The 20,959-nt window shown below is 43.4% G+C and overlaps 1 protein-coding gene across 2 annotated transcripts in view; it reads right to left on the reverse strand.

Annotated features, from left to right (window-relative positions):
- Positions 1–2,190: 2,190 nt before the first annotated feature.
- bcam (basal cell adhesion molecule (Lutheran blood group)) overlaps positions 2,191–20,959 on the reverse strand; it is a 51,857-nt gene continuing 33,088 nt past the window's right edge. Inside the window, exons 2-16 of one of the 2 annotated variants that reach the window (XM_071535532.1) lie at positions 18,380–18,507; positions 17,583–17,796; positions 15,383–15,456; positions 15,173–15,269; positions 14,137–14,319; positions 12,937–13,058; positions 12,475–12,619; positions 11,783–11,898; positions 10,201–10,342; positions 9,254–9,378; positions 7,646–7,787; positions 7,307–7,333; positions 5,346–5,487; positions 4,590–4,689; positions 2,191–2,352 (exon numbers count right to left, since the gene is read on the reverse strand). In XM_071535532.1, the coding sequence (XP_071391633.1) occupies positions 2,350–2,352; positions 4,590–4,689; positions 5,346–5,487; positions 7,307–7,333; positions 7,646–7,787; positions 9,254–9,378; positions 10,201–10,342; positions 11,783–11,898; positions 12,475–12,619; positions 12,937–13,058; positions 14,137–14,319; positions 15,173–15,269; positions 15,383–15,456; positions 17,583–17,796; positions 18,380–18,507 (1,760 nt within the window). In that variant the 3' untranslated portion in view covers positions 2,191–2,349. The remainder of the gene's footprint in view (positions 2,353–4,589; positions 4,690–5,345; positions 5,488–7,306; positions 7,334–7,645; positions 7,788–9,253; positions 9,379–10,200; positions 10,343–11,782; positions 11,899–12,474; positions 12,620–12,936; positions 13,059–14,136; positions 14,320–15,172; positions 15,270–15,382; positions 15,457–17,582; positions 17,797–18,379; positions 18,508–20,959) is intronic. The other variant, XM_071535533.1, reaches the window with a different exon arrangement.

The raw sequence follows: 20,959 nt of genomic DNA on the forward strand, positions 1-20,959 counted from the left end.
TTCTTGAGTTTTGTCATTATAAATTCTACACAGCTGAAACAAAAAAAAAAAAAAGATACATCAACACGCCACAGAGCTCACAACAGCGTACCACAAAATATACAGTATACAGAGAGAGAGAAGTAAAGCACTCAGAATATCTCATAAAACAAGAATCCTAAATAAAAAAAACATTTCTCTCTTCTCTTAGTGGAAAAAGCAAGGAAAAATGACACAACTCAGTAGTTCCAAAAGTAAGAATCCCCCTTTAAAAAAAAACAACAAAAAAACAACAATTTTTATACCACAATATTTTTCTTTTTTTTTTTTATAAAACAAATAAAATAAAAAAAGATGCTCCAAGTTCAAGGTTCACTTATCTATCGTCGCCCTCCATCACAGGCTTGCTAACAGTCAGTAAGTTTATGGCAAAGATCAGTAGACATACATTGAAAAACAAAATGAGCCTTGTGGGAAGAGATAGTGGTTTGAGGCGACCTTTTTTTTTTTTTTTTTTTTTTCAAATCAAGGCCATTGGTTCCAGTGTACAACAAAAGATTAAAGGGCACGTCAACCCGCTATCGCACCTCTCTGGCCTGCCGACAGTGTCATAAAAAATACTTGTGAGGGAGAAACAGAGATGTCAGCATCGCGTACCTAAACACTGAAACACTCCATGACACTCTATAACTCTTCAATGCATTTTGGTTAAAATAAAAGGTACGTTACACACTCCGGCACCGACCCCAGTGCCTCCCATACCTTCCCTTCTCGTCATTTCACCCCCCCCCTCCCCTGCCTCTGTCAAACTTGTATCCTAACAGGTGAATCTGTGACTACTGTGTCAAAGCCCTGAAAGTCCCATTTTGGTGCCATGGGAAACGACAGCGCAGATGGCCGTGGTTTGAGATTGTCAACAGGGGAAAGAAATGTTCCCCCATTTCATCAGATTACTCCAATTTTCCAGCGAGGGCTGACGGTAATTGGGCTTTCTGAGCGGAACCGCCGCGCGCTGTGTTTGTGAGAATGGTTTCATCCTGGAGAAAAAGACTGAGGGCTGTGAAAGACTCGGTAAGGAATGGTAGTGATAATGGGTTCAGGCCAGCAGCACAGTAATCGCAGACGCATTCAGCTCCACATTACACACAGCACACCTCGAGCTTGATAGACAGGGTATACAGTATTCAAATTTACAGAGAAAACAAGAGAGCAAAAAGGAAAACAAATAAACAGTTGATGTGATAACACATAATATACAAGTACGTTGGAAATTGAGAAAAACAAATTTGTACAACCCAATAGCTTTTCTTGTTTTGTGGCTTTTCAGCTGGATTTAAAAAGGCAAGGAATTAGAGAGAGGATTGGCATTATTGAATGTACGGGCTGCTGCTACTAAGGAAATAACTAATTAGGAATATGGAAGAAATACAAACATTCACAGATGGCAAAAACACAATTAAACAAACAGCACCAAAGCAAACACAGAGCTTCTTTCAGCTGAAATGTTACAGCCGTGTGTGTGCCAAACTATTTGTTAAGGGATTAAATATTGTGTGCAACCAATCAATCATCACTTGCTGTTGGGGTGAATGAAATAGCGTGACAGCTTGTGATCATTTTTTCCCCCGAATATACCCATGGGAGCAGAGGATTGGGTAAGTGCAGACTCCAAGACAGAATAGCCACTTCAGTGTTGCACTTCCATGTAGAGAATTAAGAAACATGGAGATTCATTCACACACATGCAGTGCAACATGGCATGGACACACACTCTCCAGAAAGGCACAGTGGCTTAATGGCATTTTGTGTTTCATTTGGGGTAGATAAGAAGAATACTGCCACTGTGTTTGGACAGTGTGTCGGGGCCACGCTTTACTGTATGGCTCTACTCTGCAATGGAGTCAATAAAAGATGTGATTGGTGAATAAGAAGTTACAATCATATGATGTCATATCCAGTGATGTAATAGGTCATGTTATGATTTTGCGTGTGTGCACGATTTGAAACCTGGGGTAGTGTACATGGGTGGAGTTACATCTTTTAGGGCTAAGCTGCAGCTTGTAAAGGGAGAGACTCCACCCAACAGGTCTACTCCAGGTTACAAAACAAGCATGCCCAATGCCATACATACGGTTCCTCCCACGCTCCCCAAATCAAACCCATTTCCATGATCATAACCCCACCCCACCCCATCCCCCCGTCCCACCCTTCTGTATACACCCATACAAAGCACTCCACCTTTTGTTGCCTCCCTCAGTCTTGATTCAAAGGCTGATTCGTAAAAATAAAAACTAGCCCTGCTGCCGTTATGACTGTTGTCCTCCTCCTTCCCTTCATCCCTCTGTCGTTTACTTTCGTTGTCTCGGTTCATCACTGCCAGAGAGAAAGAGAGGAAAACACAAAACAGAAGAATATAAGTATCACCGACGTGTCATCAATTTTATAATGGTGGCTGCCTACACTGCTAATAACTACCGGATTTATTACTTTCCCGTATTTTGTTTCAAACAACAAATGAAGAGTTTCATTCTAAAATGAAATCACATCCACCATTCAGGCAATGCGACACCTCCTCTTGTGACTGAAAGCAACAACAATAGATAACTTAAGTGTTCAGCTGACAGAATGATATCACTGAAGACTAGAACATTCAGTAGAGATACTGAATGAAGAAGGTGAGATGAAGGTTTTTATTTCCAAGATGGATCAAATGCATTTTGGAAATGCACGCAGAAATAGATACTCCTTAACTGGATAATAAATATTCCTACTAGATTTCATTCACAGTCTGTATTTATCATCGTATCCTGAGTGCTGATACACTGCAGATGCACTTTTGCATTGAGATAAAAGTATCATGAAATATGACATTAACATGAATATTAACAATATTCACGTATGTAATATAACACTCAATGAAATTGTCAATGTGGTTTGGTAGCTGCTGCTTATATGAGTATCCTCCTCTAAGATGCTACACACAGGTCCAGGTATTCACAGTGGGATGGGCAAAACAACCATTTTATTGGGGTGTATGAAAAATCCCCTCAACCAATACAATGTTTAAACACTTCTTGACAGATTTTATTTCAAGGATGATAGTATTTATTGTGTTGAGTTTCAGTAACATGATCTTACACTTAGCCAAACCATTTGTTTTTGTTTCATATTTTACATAATCAAAATCAAATCAAATCATATTTCACAATAATATGTCACTGTCATGTGTTCTGCATCTGGCATTAAATAAGCATATACTACATTATGTGTTTGTATGTGGGGAATTGGCATAGTGAGAAACATTCCTACACCTAATGTCAAATTTTGGAAAACAAAGTCAAGGTTTCTCTTTAGAATTAAGTAAAATTTGTCTATGGCTTTGCTGCAACTGTTTAGAAAAATGCTAACAGCAAATTTCTTTAATGCTGTCTCCAGAAGCATCACTTGATGTGATGACATACGGAGAGACAGGATCCTCCAGCTCCTCGTCATACTATCCATTTCAATAACAAAGCAAAATGTCTCTGCAATCTTCCCGCGTCTCTGAAATCTGTCACAAAGTTTACTGTCAATATTTCCACTAATCACATGGAACAAGGCTCGCTTAAACTGGATTTCACAGCTTTGCTCATCAAAGTCATTACTGCTTTAAATTTTATCATGAAATGTTTAATGTTTGCGATGGCATTTTGGGACAAACTCTGTACTAGTGTCAAACTCTGCAGCTATCACACCATCATCACAGAGACAGCTTTTTTCAAATGCGCTCTCTCTGTGGAAAAACTATTTTCAGACTCAATCACCATGATAGATGTGTCTAGAGATATTTCTGCTGACGGTATTGTTATGGTCATGCGTGTCAAAATTGATTTCCAGTGTGATCTTATAGCTCTATAGCATTTTGGAGTTGACAGTCAATGGTTTTTCCAATCCAGACTCTCTCCAGGCAAGGTAAACGTCTATGAGGCCATTCTTCACTTTTGTGGTGTTGCAGTACACCTTATTTGTTTTATTTGTGTACATTAACCAGCCAAGTTTAACTCATTTTCCATTGGATAATAAACAAGAACAATATAAGCTTTAGAATTTTTTTTTTTTTTCTAGGATTTCAATTTCAATTTATTTAAAAAAAAAAGGGACAATGTACATTAATCAACACTCAAACAAATGTAAAAGTACTGATGTAAGTCATTTGAAGATTTAACAAAGATTTAACAAAAGTGAATTGAGTTTATTTTATATTGGTGGTGACGCAATGGTAATCACCAGCTGGAGATCATACTAGATCTACTTTACCTGCATTACCCCCCCACCCCAGTTTGCACCACTGTCGGCCATGACAGTGTGGTCATGTTGACTTAACTCTACAGTCTCTGTGTTATGATCCTCCATTAGAGGCTAGTCTAGCATGACAGTTTAATATAGACCTAGCTGTCCATGGAAAACCCCCCACCTGGTCAGTGGCCCATACCAACCAAAACTATTTGACACATTAATCCTGCCCTACTGACACCTGTCTGTCTGTCTGTCTGTCTGTCTGTCTGTCTGTCTGTCTATCTGTCTGTCTGTCTGTTTGTGTATCTGTCTGTCTGTCTGTTCATTGGCCTGACCTGTTCTGTTGCTGGTCTCTTGTTGAGGAGGCCGGCCTCTTCGTTGGCCTTCTCTGTCTTCATCTCCACCACAATGTCGTTGTTCACCTCTCCAGTGGCCCTGCAGAGAGAGCGAGAGAGAAAAACAGAGAGAAAGTTGATAATGACACAAGAGGAAGCCGCTGTACCTGGAAGAAGTGCGCGGCGAAGTTGAGCTTTTGCTGTGGACACACCCTGATGAAGCCCTAGATGGCTGAAACATGTTGGCGGCTATTTTGAGTTCTACGCTCTGTTCTTGACTTAAAGGAGAATACCGGTGTCATTTGGAGTTACATCCTATTTACGTCGATGTCTGGTTTACATTTCCCCCGATGTAATTAGATTTTTCAACATTTACTAATTTTAGTCAATTTAAAAATACAAATTTTATTGTGTCAAACCTAACTTGAAATTAACTGCTGCCCTGGCTAACAAAAAAGGTTAAAATAAAAAGACATGGATGTGACAATAAGGCAACATGTTTTTGGAGGATTATTTCCTTCAATTTCTTCGCAACGTGATGTGAACTCAAAAACCCTGACAGAAACTTCAGAAACTTTGACAAAACCAAATAAAGGCTTCATGCTTACTCTGCTTGATTTGTCTAGCTCGGACAATTTTCATAATGAGTCAGTATTCTAAGATGATTATTGACAACAGCGAAATGGCTTCGATCCTTTCCTTCCCCATCCCTCCCTCCCTCCCTCCCTCCCTCCCTCCCTCCTCCCCTCTACTCACACTTCCTTCTTATCTTTCTTGCTGCAGGGCAGCTTGCCCTTCTTGTTGAGGCAGTAGAGGAGGGCCACCAGCAGCAGGAGCAGCAGAACACACACCACCACAGCTATCACCACCCCGCTGGAGCCGCCCTGCTGCTTGTCGGCTACACCGCCGCAACGGAGGGACACATGGAGGGAGGAACGGATGGTGGGGTGGAGGGATGGTGGGATGATGGAGGGAGACATGGAGGAAGGACGGAGGGAGGTGGAGGGGGAGGGATGATGGATGATCGGATGGAGGAGAAGTGAGGGATTGGTGGCAGTTGAGGAAGGAGTGGTGAGTTGTTGATTTGGAAGGGGGGAAAGGGAGGGTGAGAGGCATCCACGGGAGGTGGGGGAGGAGGTGTTTGATTCGAGGGGGAGAGGAGGTGGAGGGGAAGGGGAATCATTTCGAATGGGGAGGGAGAGATTCGGTGGCGGGACGGGAGGGGAGGGTGAGAATGGGAGGTGAGGGAGAGGGTGCGCGAGGGAGTGGGGAGGGAGGGAGGGGGTGGGGATGGGTGGGGTCCGGAGGGAGACAATGGATGGATGGATAGGTGGAAAGGAGAAGGAGCAGGGGTAGGGAGTGGGATGTGGAGTTAGTTTAACTTTTGATCGCAATGGCTGAAATGTGATGGGACCCATAAATGGGGCCTACACATACAAATAATCCCACACAGCTGACCAGAGCCAGGAAAAACACCAGACACACCCACCCACCCACCTACACTTGAATTACTATACTTGTGTGGACTTTACACTTACCAGCATTCACTCCCTAACTGTAACTGCAAGCCTGATGTTAACCTTAAACTTACCATAATTCTACCTAGGGTTCAAATGATATGAGTTTTTGAGGGTTGATACTGATATTTAGATTCAAGACGATGATTTGTGCAAATTTTCTTTAATATATTTAAATCTGAACTTTTGCCAGTGTTTGGATATCTGATATATATGATATCTGACATTTAATAAAAGGCCAATACCATAATTTTAACCCTTAAATTGTTATGGATAAGAGCATCAGCTAAATTCCTACAATGTAAAATATAAAGGTCCAAATAGGCCAAACCTTCCTCACTTTCACCAAAAGTCTTTCTAGATATCAAATCAGTCCTCACAATTATAGTAATACAAGTAGACACACACTGGCTCTCATAAACACATATACACTAACATGTGTGCACTTGCACAAACACACATCCACACACACACACACACACACACAGAGACTTACAGTGTTAAACGAACACCATATACAACAACAGGGTTAGCAATACAGACCTGACTTAAGCACAGGGTTCCCAGAGAGCAGCACTTTGAAAGAAAGAGAGTTCCTCAGTCCCATGGCAAAGCAAAGCAACAGCGCATACCACAACACACACAAACTACACCAACCCACTACACACACCACGAGGAGCACACATATATATATGCTAAGGTTACATAATCCTACGCACAGAGCCCAGGCAATTGAAAAACGACGAGAGGGAGCGGCGAGAGACAAGAATGCAGTCGGAAGGAAGAGGTGACGAAAAAGGAGACACTGAGCAAAGAAACAAAGGGAGGAGAAGAAGGATAGAATAGAATAGAATCCTTTATTGTCCCCGAGGGGCCAGAAAAAAGTCGTAGTAGCATCCACAAAATATAGGACAGACATCATACAAAGGTGACAAACAAGAGAAGAAGAAGAGTAACAATATACAATATCCACAGTGTTCGGTAGCAAGAGGGTAAATATACAAGATTACAGTACAGTGGAGGTGGGTTTTTTTTTTGGGGGGGGGGAGTGTGTGTGTGTGTGTTTTGGGGGGCCGGGGGAAGGGGAGGAGGGGGTGGGGTGGGGGGGTGGGGGGGGGTTCCTAAATTACAGGGTCTGTACAACAAAGAGTCCTGAGAGAAGGAGGGAGGAGAGGAGGAGGAGGAGGGAGAAGGCTCTACCTCTGTCAGCGGCGTTGTTGTCAGTTGCTGCAAAAGAGGAGGAAAAAAAAGAAGACAGGTTTTAGGCTGCAGTTTGTGTTACTGAGCAAAGAAACAAAGAAAGAGAAGGAAAGAAAGCAAGAAAGTGCTTGTTCTGTTCTACGCTTGTTCTGGGTGCGTGAACTTGTGTGAGTGTGAGGAGAAAATCAAGAGAGGAAGGCAGAAATAATTGTTGACTGAAACACTGAAAAACTTCTAGCGGTGTCATACTGGACGTCAAAGGATGAAAGGAGGGAGTGGAGGGAGGGAGATAAAGTAGCGGCATCATCGTCGTCGTCATCGTCGTCTCCTGACACCCACCTCTTTTGGTTGCTATGGCGAAGTTCTTGGTATCTGTTCCGTGCTCGTTGGTCACCTCGCAGGTCACCCCGTCCTTCATGACCTCGGCCGTGGCCTCCAGGGTCAAGCTGCTCACCATCTTGTTACCTTCCACTGATACAGACTGAGAGGAGGGAGGGAGGGAAGGAGGGAGGGAGGGAGGTAGGGATGGAGGAGGTAAGGAGGGAGGTGGGAAGGAGGGAGGGGAGAGGGAGGTAGGAGGGATGGAGGGAAGTAGGGAGGGAGGGAGGGATGGAGGAGGTGAGGGAGGGATGGAAGAGGTAAGGAGGGAGGTGGGAAGGAGGGAGGGGAGAGGGAGGTAGGAGGGATGGAGGGAGAGAAGTAGGGAGGGAAGGAGGGCGGTGGGAAGGATGGAGGAGGTAAGGAGGAGAGAGGGAGGAGGGAAGGAGGCAGGTTGGGATGGAGGGAGGTAGGGAGGAGGGAGGGAGGAAGGGAGGAGGAGGGATGGAGGGAGGTAGAAATGGAGGAGAGAAAGAGGGAAGAGAGAGGGAGGTAGGAGGGATGGAGGGAGGGAGGGAGGGAAGGAGGAAGGGAGGGAGGAGAGAGGGAGGAGGGAAGGAGGCAGGTAGGGATGGAGAGAGGTAGGGAGGGAGGAGGGATAGAAGGAGGTAGGGAGGGAGGAGGGATAGAGGGAGGTAGGGTGGAGGGAGAGAGGTAGGGAGGAGGAGGGATGGAGGGATGTGGACAAGGGGAAGAAGTGAAGCAGGACTTAAATTAGGCATATTCTCTTATTTTATATTCTGTATCTTAAATTTTTGGCATATTCCCATATCACACATATTCTGCCCTCGATCCTGCTGCTGTGATTTTGTGCATCCTAATAATGCTGTAATCCATATTATATATTTCCCCATACTTCTCGTTCAAACACTGCCGAGCACTGGTGTTTAAATTGCCAGTTGCGTATGTTTATATAACCCCCGTGTTTTATCTGTTATATCCTATTACTATTTGCTTCTGCAATGACCCAGTTTTCCACACGGATCATTAAAGTTTCATCTTATCTTGTTTGATCTTATTTTATCTTATCTTATTACAGTTGTGAAGCTTTAATTCATCCTGTAAGTTTCTTTAAAGCTGCTGCATATGGGATTTTTTAACTATTTTCTAACTATATCACAGCAATATGAAAGATTTGAATGAAGTATCACTTTCCTTCGCCCCTGAGAGCTGCTGCTGTTTCTCCTTCTTCCATTGCTTTTGAAGTTTAACATACCAGACTACCAGAAAAGAGTTTTCTTATGAACTTTATCTTGATTTTATGAAAAATAATACCACAAACTTCCCTTAACTGACCCAAATAAAAACACTGTAATGGCGATAGCTGTGTTTGTTTGCTTGCATTGGAATATACAGTATGTTCACCACAGTCACTGAGAAATTGTTGGCCATGTTGGCTTATTTTTGCAGGTACAAACCCTACTAGCAAGGTACTAATGCCATCTGCTTTGGAAGCGATTCCTGTAAATTTAAAACTTTTGAAGGAGATATATTTTGATTGATTTTTGTCCATATATAAAATACAACCGCAGGCTTTTTTTTTTTGTCTGTCTTTTTTTACACTCGTACCTCTTTTCCTGAGGGCTTCCAGGTGAACTGAGGGGCGGGGTAGCCGTGGGCTGAGCACTTCAGAGTCACCATGTCTCCTTCCTTCCCCACCTCTCCGTGAACTGGAGTCTCGATCATTGGCTTTCCTGGAGGGACAGACAGAGAGAGAGAGAGAGACAACGAGAGAGAGGGAGAGAGAGAGAGAGAGAGAGACACACAGGGGGAGGGTAAAAGAGGGGGAGACGGAGCGAGAGGATCTTTTATTATAAACAAAACCAACACACAATGCGGCACAAACTCAAAACACACACACACGCACACAGGGCGCACACACACACACACACACACGCACGCACACACACACACACACACACACGCACACACACACACACACACTAATCGAGATTCCATCTGATGTTCATACTAGCTAATCAACAGAGTAGGAAGCGACACAATCTCTCAGGTGCTTCCTCCAACTATCTGAAAATATAACAATCTCCTCCCTCAGCTTAAAACAATACCGGGCATTGTTATTAGCTTGTGTGTGTGTGTGTGTGTTTTAAAGTTGTGTTAGTTTGCTTACATAATACATTATGAAGCCCTGTTTATTGCACACCTCCTAACCAGTAGGCCTGGCACGTTCATACATCCTAAAGTGAATGTCTGGAGAAAAGGCTATGTAAATTTAGCGAGGGAAATACATTATTGTGTATGCATGAGTGTGGGAATGTGGTTGCGTAGTGTGTATGTGTGTGTGTGTGTGTGTGTGTGTGAGAGAGAGAGAGAGAGAGAGAGAGAGAGAGAGAGAGAGAGAGCATTGTCTGACACTGATATTATTAAACTCTTCCTCAAAGGCTTATCCAAACACAGTGTTATTAATTTTTGTAAGGCATGTCTGTGCTTGTGGGTATGTGTATGTATGTATGTGTGTGTGTGTGTGTGTGTGTGTGTGTGTGTGTGTGTGTTACCTGTGACGGTGATGTTGATGTGAGCCTGGGCTGTCAGTCCTGGCACAGACGGCACGGCTCCAACACACATGTACTCTCCAGCATTATCATAGGAAACGTCCTTAATCGACAACACGCCAGTCTGAGAGAGCACCTCAGAGCCCTGGATACACACACACACGCACACACACACACACACACACACACACACACACACACACACACACACACACACACACACACAAAACAGATTAGACTCGCACTATTACCCCTCTATGTCTTTCTCTTTACTCTCCATGATATGAGTTGTTTGCGTGAAAGCGAGAGCAGTAGAACAACATTGTGCACTTCCAGTTGGAGTGTCCATTGTTATGCTGGGAAAGCAACAGAAAAACATTCACACACACACACACACACACACACACACACACACACTGTTCCAAAGCACAGTGAAAACAGATCAAAGTCAGTCCTCCGTAATGCACCTGTCTCTTTCTACTAAATGCAACTCCTCTCAGCTTCTTCTCACAGGAATTCTCCTTTCCAAGAGCAAACACATACTTTACCCAGAAAGCCAGCAAACAGCGTGTTTCTATCACACCCAGGAGACACAACAATAGATACACAGGCTACACAAGGGGGCCAGAGGAACGCACTGCACATAACAAGTGGTCCAGCAGGTTTGAATTTCAAACACAATACCTATTAGTATCATACTCATTATTGATATCAATTTTACAGTAACAAAAGGTATTAAAAGGTATTGAATAGCTTCAAATAGATTCTTACAATAAACAATCAAACCCTCTTCCAGTTTTTTGGTATGTTTACTGCAGAAACAAATCAGAAGCGCCCTCATTGCCTTCAGCATCACGTTGCTGCAACGCTCTGCCTGCTAAACACAGAGCAGCAACTGCACAGCGTTCTGATTATCCATTGCCTTGATTTCATTGGCTATTCCTGGCTCATTATGCATATATAACATTGTTTAAAAGGATTCTATGTAAATCATCATAATCTGTGCAGCAGGTTATATAACATTTCCAGTTACCATAAAACTGAAAATACAAGACGTACATTGCGGTTGGCTATTATATGGGTAGACAGATTGTAGATGAACTAAATCGCCAGAAACAGTCGTTATGCTGAATAATTGTATGGTATGCCAAGAGAAACAACATATTTATCTTGCCTTGTTCACTTTACTCATTCATGGGAATTGGATGTAGGCAAATCTTGGCTCATTAGACGCAAGCCAATTGACTTAACTCACGTTCACTCGATGGCTCCAGTGTAGCTTGGCCATTACACAGAGAATAATTTACTCTTATTCAACAAAGAAAGGTATTGGTATTGGAAGACCAATCAGAATCGAAAGATTTCTGAATACCTAAGCCTTGAGGCGGCTGATGTTGCAAAATCCAGCCATTTTTAATTATGTGACAGCAAAATATGATCTAGGAACGCTCATAAAGACTTGGACAGATGAGGGAAAGAGCAAGGGAGGGACGATCCATGCACTAGGAAAACTGCCTGTACATGAAAGTGAAAGAGGGTCAGGGAGAGAGAGAGAGAGAGAGAGAGAGAGAGAGATGGAGCTCACCTTCTTCCACTGAACAGTGTGTGCAGCGGAGGCCTTGGTCTTACACTGCATCTCCACCATTTCTCCCAGCTTGGCGAACAGAGGACCGGCCGGGGTCACGCTCATCGGGTCCATGTCTGAGATAGAGAGAGAGAGTGAATGACAGAGTAACAGAATGAGAGAGGAGGGGAAAATGATGACAGATGAAACCCTGGATGAAGGACTGGATTTCTACATTTTAAGGGAATAAAACGCTTTTAGTCAGCCAAAGAATCATGTAAATGAAGATTCTTAAGTGTACCGTACTGTGCAGAACCGCTGAAGAACGTTTGATATTTTTTGTATGGTATAAAGCTAATGCACTTAGTCTGAAGTGGAACCCATTTTGATGCAATTCCACGCTGTTTCTAGGCTATATCCCCTAAATGTGTGTGATAAAATCAAATTAGGGAGTGCGGCAGGGATAACATTAAAGAAACAGATGAACTGTGAATAATTGAATTGGATATCGCTGAGCTGAAAGGATTCCATTAAAGCCCATTCCATTCAATCCTAATCCCTTTATTTCTATGATTTACAGATTGAAAGCATGGCGTACGGCAAAGGCTAAAGAATAGGATGAGGTAAATTGTGTGCACGTGTGTGACTGTGTGTATCCGTCTTTGTGTGCATGTGTGTGTGTGTGTGTTCTTGTGTGTTTGTGTCCCACTCACGGTTGACAGCGAGTGTGATCTCTCCGCTCAGGTCGGCGTCCAGGTTATCAAAGTCGGTGGCTTCGCACCTGTACACGCCCGCGTCCGAGCGCTTGACAGATTTCAGAGTCAGGAGTCCACCTTGACCACCAGAGATGTCTTTCCCCTGGACAGTCCAGACAGAAGGGAAGGGAGGGGAAGAGAGACAGAGAGACAGAGAGAGAGGATAAGGGTAGAGGGAGAGAGTAACAAAGAGTAAAATCTTATTTTTGAAGAAGCAGGATGCAGTAAACCAAGAGGCAGGCCATGCAATTCCGTTACAACCATAGGAACTTTGGTTACATAAAAATATATAAAATAACATAAATAATATGTACAATAATATAATATAATATATATAACATAAAAAATAGCAATAGGAAAACCATTTATTGCCATCTTTCTCTCTCTCTCTCACAAACACATACAAAAACATCCACATACATCTTTCTTGAAGTCAAACTCAGGCTGAGGGTTTCCGTCCGTCTCACACTTCATAGTGACAGTATCGCCCTCTTTGACTGGGTCAGGGTTGAGCAGGGAAAAGGTCGCCGTCTCCGAGGGATCTGGTTGGAAAGAACAGACAGAAATAAAACAGAGGGAGAAGAAGAGAATAACTAGCTAGTTGATGCTTAAAGGGAAGAAAAAAAATCCACCCTCGGATACTCTTACACCGGTTAGATCTCATCGATCTCTGATGTTCGAGACGTTCCAGGAATTATTGTGTGATGTAATGTACTTTTTTGGTGTACCCACTTTCCCCTCAACCTGCCTCATGTACTTCTACTTCAAGTAGGGATTTCCTACATTTCCCAGAGAACGAGTATGAACTTGCTGAATTCAGTACGTGTGAGTGGAGAGAGCAATAGCGATTTTTTTCTACAGGATTCCTCCCTGTATGATTGCTGAACGTTGGTGCAAAATGGCGAGTCTAGAGAGAAGCCCTTGTTCTTTGACTCTGAGGAGCTGACACCGAAACCTGATGTTTACCGTTGATGTTGTAGATTAAACTCCATTGTAGTTGCGCTGGAATTATCTTAAGGTGACGTCAAGTCGTCTACATTTGGCCAGTTATTCGCGGAAATGAGAAAAATACACCACCAAACAACAAAACAGTGTTTTTAGTGTTAAAGTGTTTAAGGGGGGATTCTTCCTTTAAATGGTAAGTCAGTGCAGAATGAGAGATAGACGGAGAGAGAGGCTTACAGATAATCAGATTAATTCAATTCATTTTCATAGATTCATACACTGATTCTCAACCTCTTTCATATCAAGGACCCCTAATTTAGTCCACATTAGAGCCATGGACCCCTATTTGATGAGATGTTGTCTCTTGAACCCAAATCTGAGAATATTTTTATTGTTAGATATGATTTTGTCCAGAATTCCATCTGTATTGTAGAGAGATAACAGTGAAACTATGATCAAAATAGTCATTCTTCTACATTCTCTAATTGTGTTAACTTCTTGTAAATTAAATAATGGTGAAGTTTAACACTTCATCAATTTGCTGGGGACCCCCTGGAACCCCCTCAAGGACCCCTGGTGGTCCCCGGACCCCACGTTGAGAACCACTGGATTCATAGATTCATCGGATACAGTCCCCCCCCTAACGCTGCACTCCCATCCCTCGTCTCCACTCACAGTTGAGGTTGATGGTGATGGTGTCGGACTCCTTCTTCATGATCTGCTCCTCTGGCATGCTGTACTCCACGGTGCACTGGAACACCGAGTCCTTGTCCGCCTTGGTGGGCTGCATGTACAGGGTGCTCTTGATGGTGAAGAGACCCGAGGCCTCCTTCACCACTGACGGGATCATGTAGGTCTCTGAGGGAGAGGAGGAGGAGGAGGAGGAGGGGAGGAGGAGGAGGGATGGAGGGAAAAATTTGTTAAGCTGAAGTAGGTCCAATTGATTTACTAACTGAGTGAAAGATCCATTGATTGAATGAGTGATTGACTGCAGATAGGGCACAGAACATCGCCTGCTGTGTACAGTGTGTGAAGACGAGATTTCTACCATTTTCAAAAAAAAAAAAAAAAAAAAAGTGACACCTACTCTTGCAAAATGATAAAACTTTAACAGACTGGAACCATCTATAATTTAATGATACTGAATGATTAACTTCAGGAGGGATGCCACCCAGGGCAGGACACCTTTTTTTTTGTCCACCATCCATCTCACACTTCATGATGACAGCAAATACATCCCAAAATTTATAAATGTATAAATTTTAGAATAGAATAGGACTTCCAAATGATGGTTGACTTCAAGAGCACTGCAAAAACCGACAGACTTGTCAAGTCATTTTTTCTTGTATCCAGACTTTTTTTTGTGAAATCATCTTACTGCACTGGCAGCTTATTTTTCAACAAATTTGACTTTTTTTTCAGGATAATGTAACTTGTTTCAGCACATTTACATTTACTTTTTACTCACTGTCTTGGAGAAAGATTTTCTTCATTGTTTTATGATGATTTCTTGAAAGAAGTCATATTGGCACGCACATATCAAATTAAATGTATTGAAACCAGCAAGATTATCTGCTAGTGCAGGGAGATAATTTGACTAAAAATATCATGAAATAATCTTGATAGCTCTTCACCAGATTCACGAGGATTTGGCTTGTGTTTGTGTTACTTCCCCACCTTAATTGCCACAACAAGCAGAGGATGGACTTACTCTCTTTCTTGTCCTTGACCTCCGGCAGGGGCTGTTCATCTTTGAACCAGATAATTCTGGGCTGTGGGTGTCCGTTCATCGTCTCACAGGTACCGATCTGATACACACACACAGGAAGGACAGAAATGTTACAATCAACTATCTAAGTGTTGAGGAAACATACACACACACACACACACACACACATTCACATGCATACTGTACACACACCTCAGAGCTGGTAGTCTCTCCCACAGAAATGCCCTGGCTGGACGGCCGTTTGAGTTCTGGCTTCTCAGGAGCATCTGAGAGAGAGAGAGAGAGAGAGAGAGAGAGAGAGAGAGAGAGAGAGACATTATATCATTATGATTCACTGGAAGGAAAGCATTTAACAGTAACCCTGAGAAACAAGCACACACAAACACACACTCTCCACTACCATATATGTATTCCAACCCGCATGCTTGCTGACCTTGTTAATTAAGGTGAGCAGTAAATTTCCCAGTTCACATTATTCCACTGTGACCTGGCTCACATGTGCTGATAAGGGTCAAATCACAGGAAAAAAAAACACCTCTCTCTCTCTCTCTCTCTCTCACACACACACACAACCACAGGTGTGAGTGTTCCCTCTGCTTCTCTCCTTTATTCCCTTGCTCACTCGTTCACATGCAAGGTCATGCTATCACTATCCGCAGCTGTCGGCTACTTATAAAAATAAACAGCAGACGTGTAATATCTCTGGATGGGTATCTGTGTGTGTGTGTGGGTCTCTCTCTCTATTTCTTTCTCTCTCTCGCTCTCTGTTTGTCTCACTTACTCAATTCATTGATTTTGTTTTTTAGTGTCCTTTGTTACATTGGTCCCAGGACTGTTGTAGCCTTCTTTTATAGCCGTTCCCTTGCTATATATAATGCAGGCAGCCGTAAGCAAGTTGTAAGCACTCTTATTTAGTTGCACGACGAGGACTAGTTAAAATTCAAAGGCAGGTTCATTCGCCTTCCTCACTCTGAACTTGAATGTCTCTGCTTCACCCCTCGCTCTCTCCCTCTCTCTTTCACCGCCTCGTTCAGAGAAATAAATTCGCTTCATCCCGACAAAGGTGATTAAATTGAAAAATTGAGAGAGAAAATAACGAACACTGAGGTAGACAGAGGACAAGTACCCCCCCCCCCCACCCACCCACCGCCAAACCCCTCCCTTCCTACAGTGCGGCTGCTGACCGGGAAGAGGAGGCAGGATGTCACTGTTTTCATTCTCTACTAGTGTGTTTCTGCTCAGCAATTACTGTTTACTCTCCACTGTGGGCCTCCCTGGAGAGAGACCAGACTACCACTGCTACGGCTCAATCCTCGCGGGGAGAGACATCATAACTCAGCCGCATTAAGTCAGGAGAGGACAGACACACTATAATTCATTCCCAATGAGTTGAGCGGCCAAACGCGGACAAAGAATAAATGTTGCTTTGTGAGACAGGCTGTAGTCTTAGGACTCCGGCCATTAACTCCATCCAAAAAAGGCCTTTGTGAAACAGCACTTCATTGAGGTATTGTCTAAGATGGCACTTTGCACAATAGTCTGGCTCATTCACAATTAATAGCCTCTTTTATGAGATTCTTTTAAAGTCCAGAGCCTTTTGAGTGCATGAATGTTAATGAATGACTTACAAGCCCTTTTTTCGAATAGTAACTTAACTAAGGAAAGCATCGTTTCACTGTTCTCCAACGCTACTCTCTCCCTCTTTAGAGTGATTGATCAGTCCAATCCAAAATGCAAATGGGTCCTATTCATTTTGGCACGGTACCTAAATGCTAAAAGTGTGATTGATGTCTGTACAGGGTTTTCGTGGGAGGGGCAAGGACATGGAGCCCAGGGTCAGCCGTCAGCACCATGGTGATAAATCAGGACAGTGATTAAGGTGAGATCTATGAGACATGACAGGTGGGATTGAACTATTCATCAATTGTGTCAAGAGTGATTAGATTGTGCTTAATTGACCTCTGGGGAACTGATCAACGGGAATTGGTAACCCAACGCTATGGAAAAGCCTTAAAAGTCCTCCTGCACATGACGTCACAATATTATGCGAAATCCGCTTCATTTCTTGACAGATGTGGAAAATTGTGACAAATGACCCATCATGACACTTTATTTCTCTGAATAGGTTTTGCATGGCGTTCAAACACATGCAAACTGCAATCAGCAAAATGCATTACATGCTTTAGATACAATTAAGCCCTCTCTAAGTGAAAGTATGCATGAACACACGCACAGATCTGGTTAAGGCCGTAAACCTTTAGTGGCAGACAGTTACAAACCAAGTTGTAAATTCCAGGCTTCAGAAACAGATTGGAAAGTGGGGGGGGGGAGTCGCTATTGAAAGGTCACAGTGGGGTCGCATAAAAAGGCTGAAGGGCGCCGGCGGACTCACAGAAGACTTTGAGCATGGTGACGGCCTCTCCCACCCCGGCGGGGCCGGCGGTGACCTGGCAGAAGAAGGAGAGCTCGTCGGCGGGCTGGACGGGGGAGATGGTCAGGGTGTAGTCCTCGCCCATGGTGACGCGCCCGGACAGAGGCGTGCCCTCGTCGCTTTTCCCGTCACCGCTCTGGGAGCGGAACGCCACGCGCTTCCTGGTTTCCTGCTCCTGAATGAGGAGACGGAGGGAGGAAGAGGCGGGTGGGAGAAATATGAGGAGGGATGGATGAAGGGAGAGTAGGGAGGAAGGGAGAGATGGACAGAGGGAGGAAGGGAAGGAAGGGATTGGAAGAGGAGACAAGACAATATATGTCAGGTTTGGAGGTTTGGAAGGCAGCAAGGGAGCATGGGAAGAAATAATTCTCAAAAATCTAATTTTAATAATTCTCAAAAATCTAATTTATTTGCTAGTTTCCCAACCAGAACCTTTCTAGTATATAAACATTACACCTACATAGGGAGTATAAGGTATAAGGACAAAAATGTAAACATTCTGTAAGACTTAAGTAACACCATTTTTTCTACAATATTCCCCAAAAAGAGAGAGTGAGAGATAACAGGGACTAATTCAGTTTTGGTTTCACCAAATCAAACAGTATCTACAAACCCAATTTGGATAACATAACATTTGACAGAGCATTTGACAGATCTGTTCTTAATTTCTTCATAGCTTTGAAATGAAAAGCAATGACAATGGTCATTTCTTTCAATATTTGAATTTCGAAGAAAATCCATATCCAGAGTTGACTTACAATGAACCACTCAACGACATTGTTGTTTGAGGAGGGCGAGACGGTGTAGGTGCAGGGCAGACTGGCCGATTCTCCTTTTATCACCTCCACTGTAGGAGTCACCTTCACGGTCACAAGCCCGCTGCACACTGCAGAGAGACACACAAAGACACAGAGAGGAGAATATGAACAGGGAGGTACTTCCTCAACTATGAAGCCAGAGGGATTGATAGCAATGTGCAACAATAAGGGCTTTGAGGATTTACACAAGGATTTAATTTGACCCCATGACACCAATACCAGTTTGGTATCATGATGACAAGTTGTATTATGCTGAAATAAAACTAGAGAAAACTATTTGTTGACTGACATTCAGTGGTTGGACAAGTCCAGCACAGAATAGAGATATAAGCTTATTTTTTACTAGATCCCACATTACTAGATATCTGGTTGCAAATTGTGATTTCTTTGACAGTAAGTAAGTAATACTTCTCATACATCCCTATTGACAATACAGCACTAAAAGGATAGGACAATATTAGAATAGCACAGCATCGTAGTAATGGTAATATTCACAGCAATAGTAAAAGTAAAAGTAATAATAAAAGACATCAAGCCATTGAAAGCCAGCCAGAAGTCTGAAGGCCACGTTGCGCAATAAGTTCAAATACACATACAGTACTTGTCTGTCAAAGGAGGACAAGGGGGAGTGATGAGAGAGTGGGAAGGGGAGGGATAAAAGAATAAAAAGGTAGTGACTAAAACTTGTCTCCTTGTTATTAGATTGAAAGCCTGTGTGTTTGTTTAATAGCCTCAGGGCTTCCGACTGTTTAAACAGAGAGTTAGGAGAACCAGGACAGCCAAGTGGCGTCCATGTGGGACTTTATCAGGGCCGGAGAACGCCTTTTCCTGCGATGCCTAAGGCTGATAACACTCATCACACACACACACACACACACACACACACACACTGGTAGATAGACAGACAGACAGCAACAAGAGGCCGTGGTCTGTGATTACCCCACACTTTAAAGCATAATGCCTCCCCCGATGGAAAAACATGTACACAGACACACACATGCACGCAATACACACCTGCACACTTGAGACAGAAAACAGATACACAGTGTGGCTGTGCCAGAGGATAATCGCACAGACCACACACGCATAGACACACACACAGGCTGATACTTCACACACAGATTACCACAAATCCTCCACCACAAACAATAAGTTAGTTACTCTTTTTAAACCCAGACTCTTCTTCTGAGTTCGGTGTAAACTTAGCACTTTAAAGGTGAATGAACAGCAGCAAAAAATGGTAAGGGACCCTGTGGGAAGCCAGAAGGCCCTCAGTGACCCTCCTGGCTAGCGGTGTCGGTGCTCTCCATTCAATAGAAACATTAGGATGCACACAGTGTACCGGATATCAATGGGAGAGTAAGCAACTGGGGCGCGGGATGGACACAGAATGGCTCCTGTGGGGATAGGGAACACTATAGCTTCTCTAACTCTGTGTGTGTTTGTGTGTGTGTCTGTACATCTAGCTATGGAGGGACAGCGATTGGATTACAGAGAGGAGTGGGAAGAGGGAGGCAGGGGGAACGGGGGGTGGGGGTGGGGGGGGAGAACGGGGAGGAAGGGAAGGAACTCCATTTCTGCTAATGAAGTCACTGCAGCATGTACAGTGTCATAAATCCTTTGGTACAGTAATGCATGAAGGCGCTGCCATTCACAGCCTTGTGTGACTGCTAGACTATCTAACGTATAGAAACACCGGACTGATACAAAGAATGGGACAATATTGTTTAATTGACTGAGGTAAAATTGCCAAATCAATTTTTACAATCATCGCCTATCAAATCAGTAAAGTAAGCCGTGAGCATATGGACAGCATATTTGCATACTGTATGCAATATGATATACATAAGTGCAATGCAGCCCTCACATACACTTTGGCAGGCTTACATGAAGGATAGTGCTTGCCAGACATACTTAGACAAAATTAGCTGGTATGCCAGTAAAAGAGCACTGGGTTGTGGGAATGGAGCCGTATTTACTGTAAGCTACAGTACTGCCATGGAAAAGTCAACTGGAAGTGTGTGAGTGTGTGTGCGTGTGTGTGTGGAGTAAATAATGGATGCATAAGGGAAGCACACAGCACACAACTCCTACCAAAACCTTTCTGTGCTGCGTACACTCCAAACACAAACAGTTAAGTTGAGGATCATTAGAAGCAAGAAATCTACACTCAAATTAATATTCATACTGTGGACATACATGTTGCTAATGAACAACCCAGGCCTGTATATAACATGAATTAATCATATCATCAATCTTGGGACTACAAAATCTTCACTTCAATAATTTATTTGTTGTGAGGAGAAGACGGTGAAGGGTGCGGAGGACGGGCTTCTGGGAATCGTAGTTGTCTGTCAGGCTTGTCTTAATAACAGGGCAGAGAGACGAAGATGGGGAAGATGAAAGAGTGTTTGCTCGTGTCTAAGGAGAGCTGAGTGGAGCTGAGGGGCGGCCACACTGCTGCGAGCAAGGGGATGGAGGGGAGGAGAGAAAGAAAGCAGAAAGTAAATATAGATGAGA

Source organism: Centroberyx affinis, unplaced genomic scaffold (genome assembly GCF_046629955.1).
Source record: "Centroberyx affinis isolate AG114_WGS23_722 - 3 ecotype Tasmania unplaced genomic scaffold, CSIRO-AGI_Caff_v1 ptg002726l_1, whole genome shotgun sequence".
NCBI classification, from domain to species: domain Eukaryota; kingdom Metazoa; phylum Chordata; class Actinopteri; order Beryciformes; family Berycidae; genus Centroberyx; species Centroberyx affinis.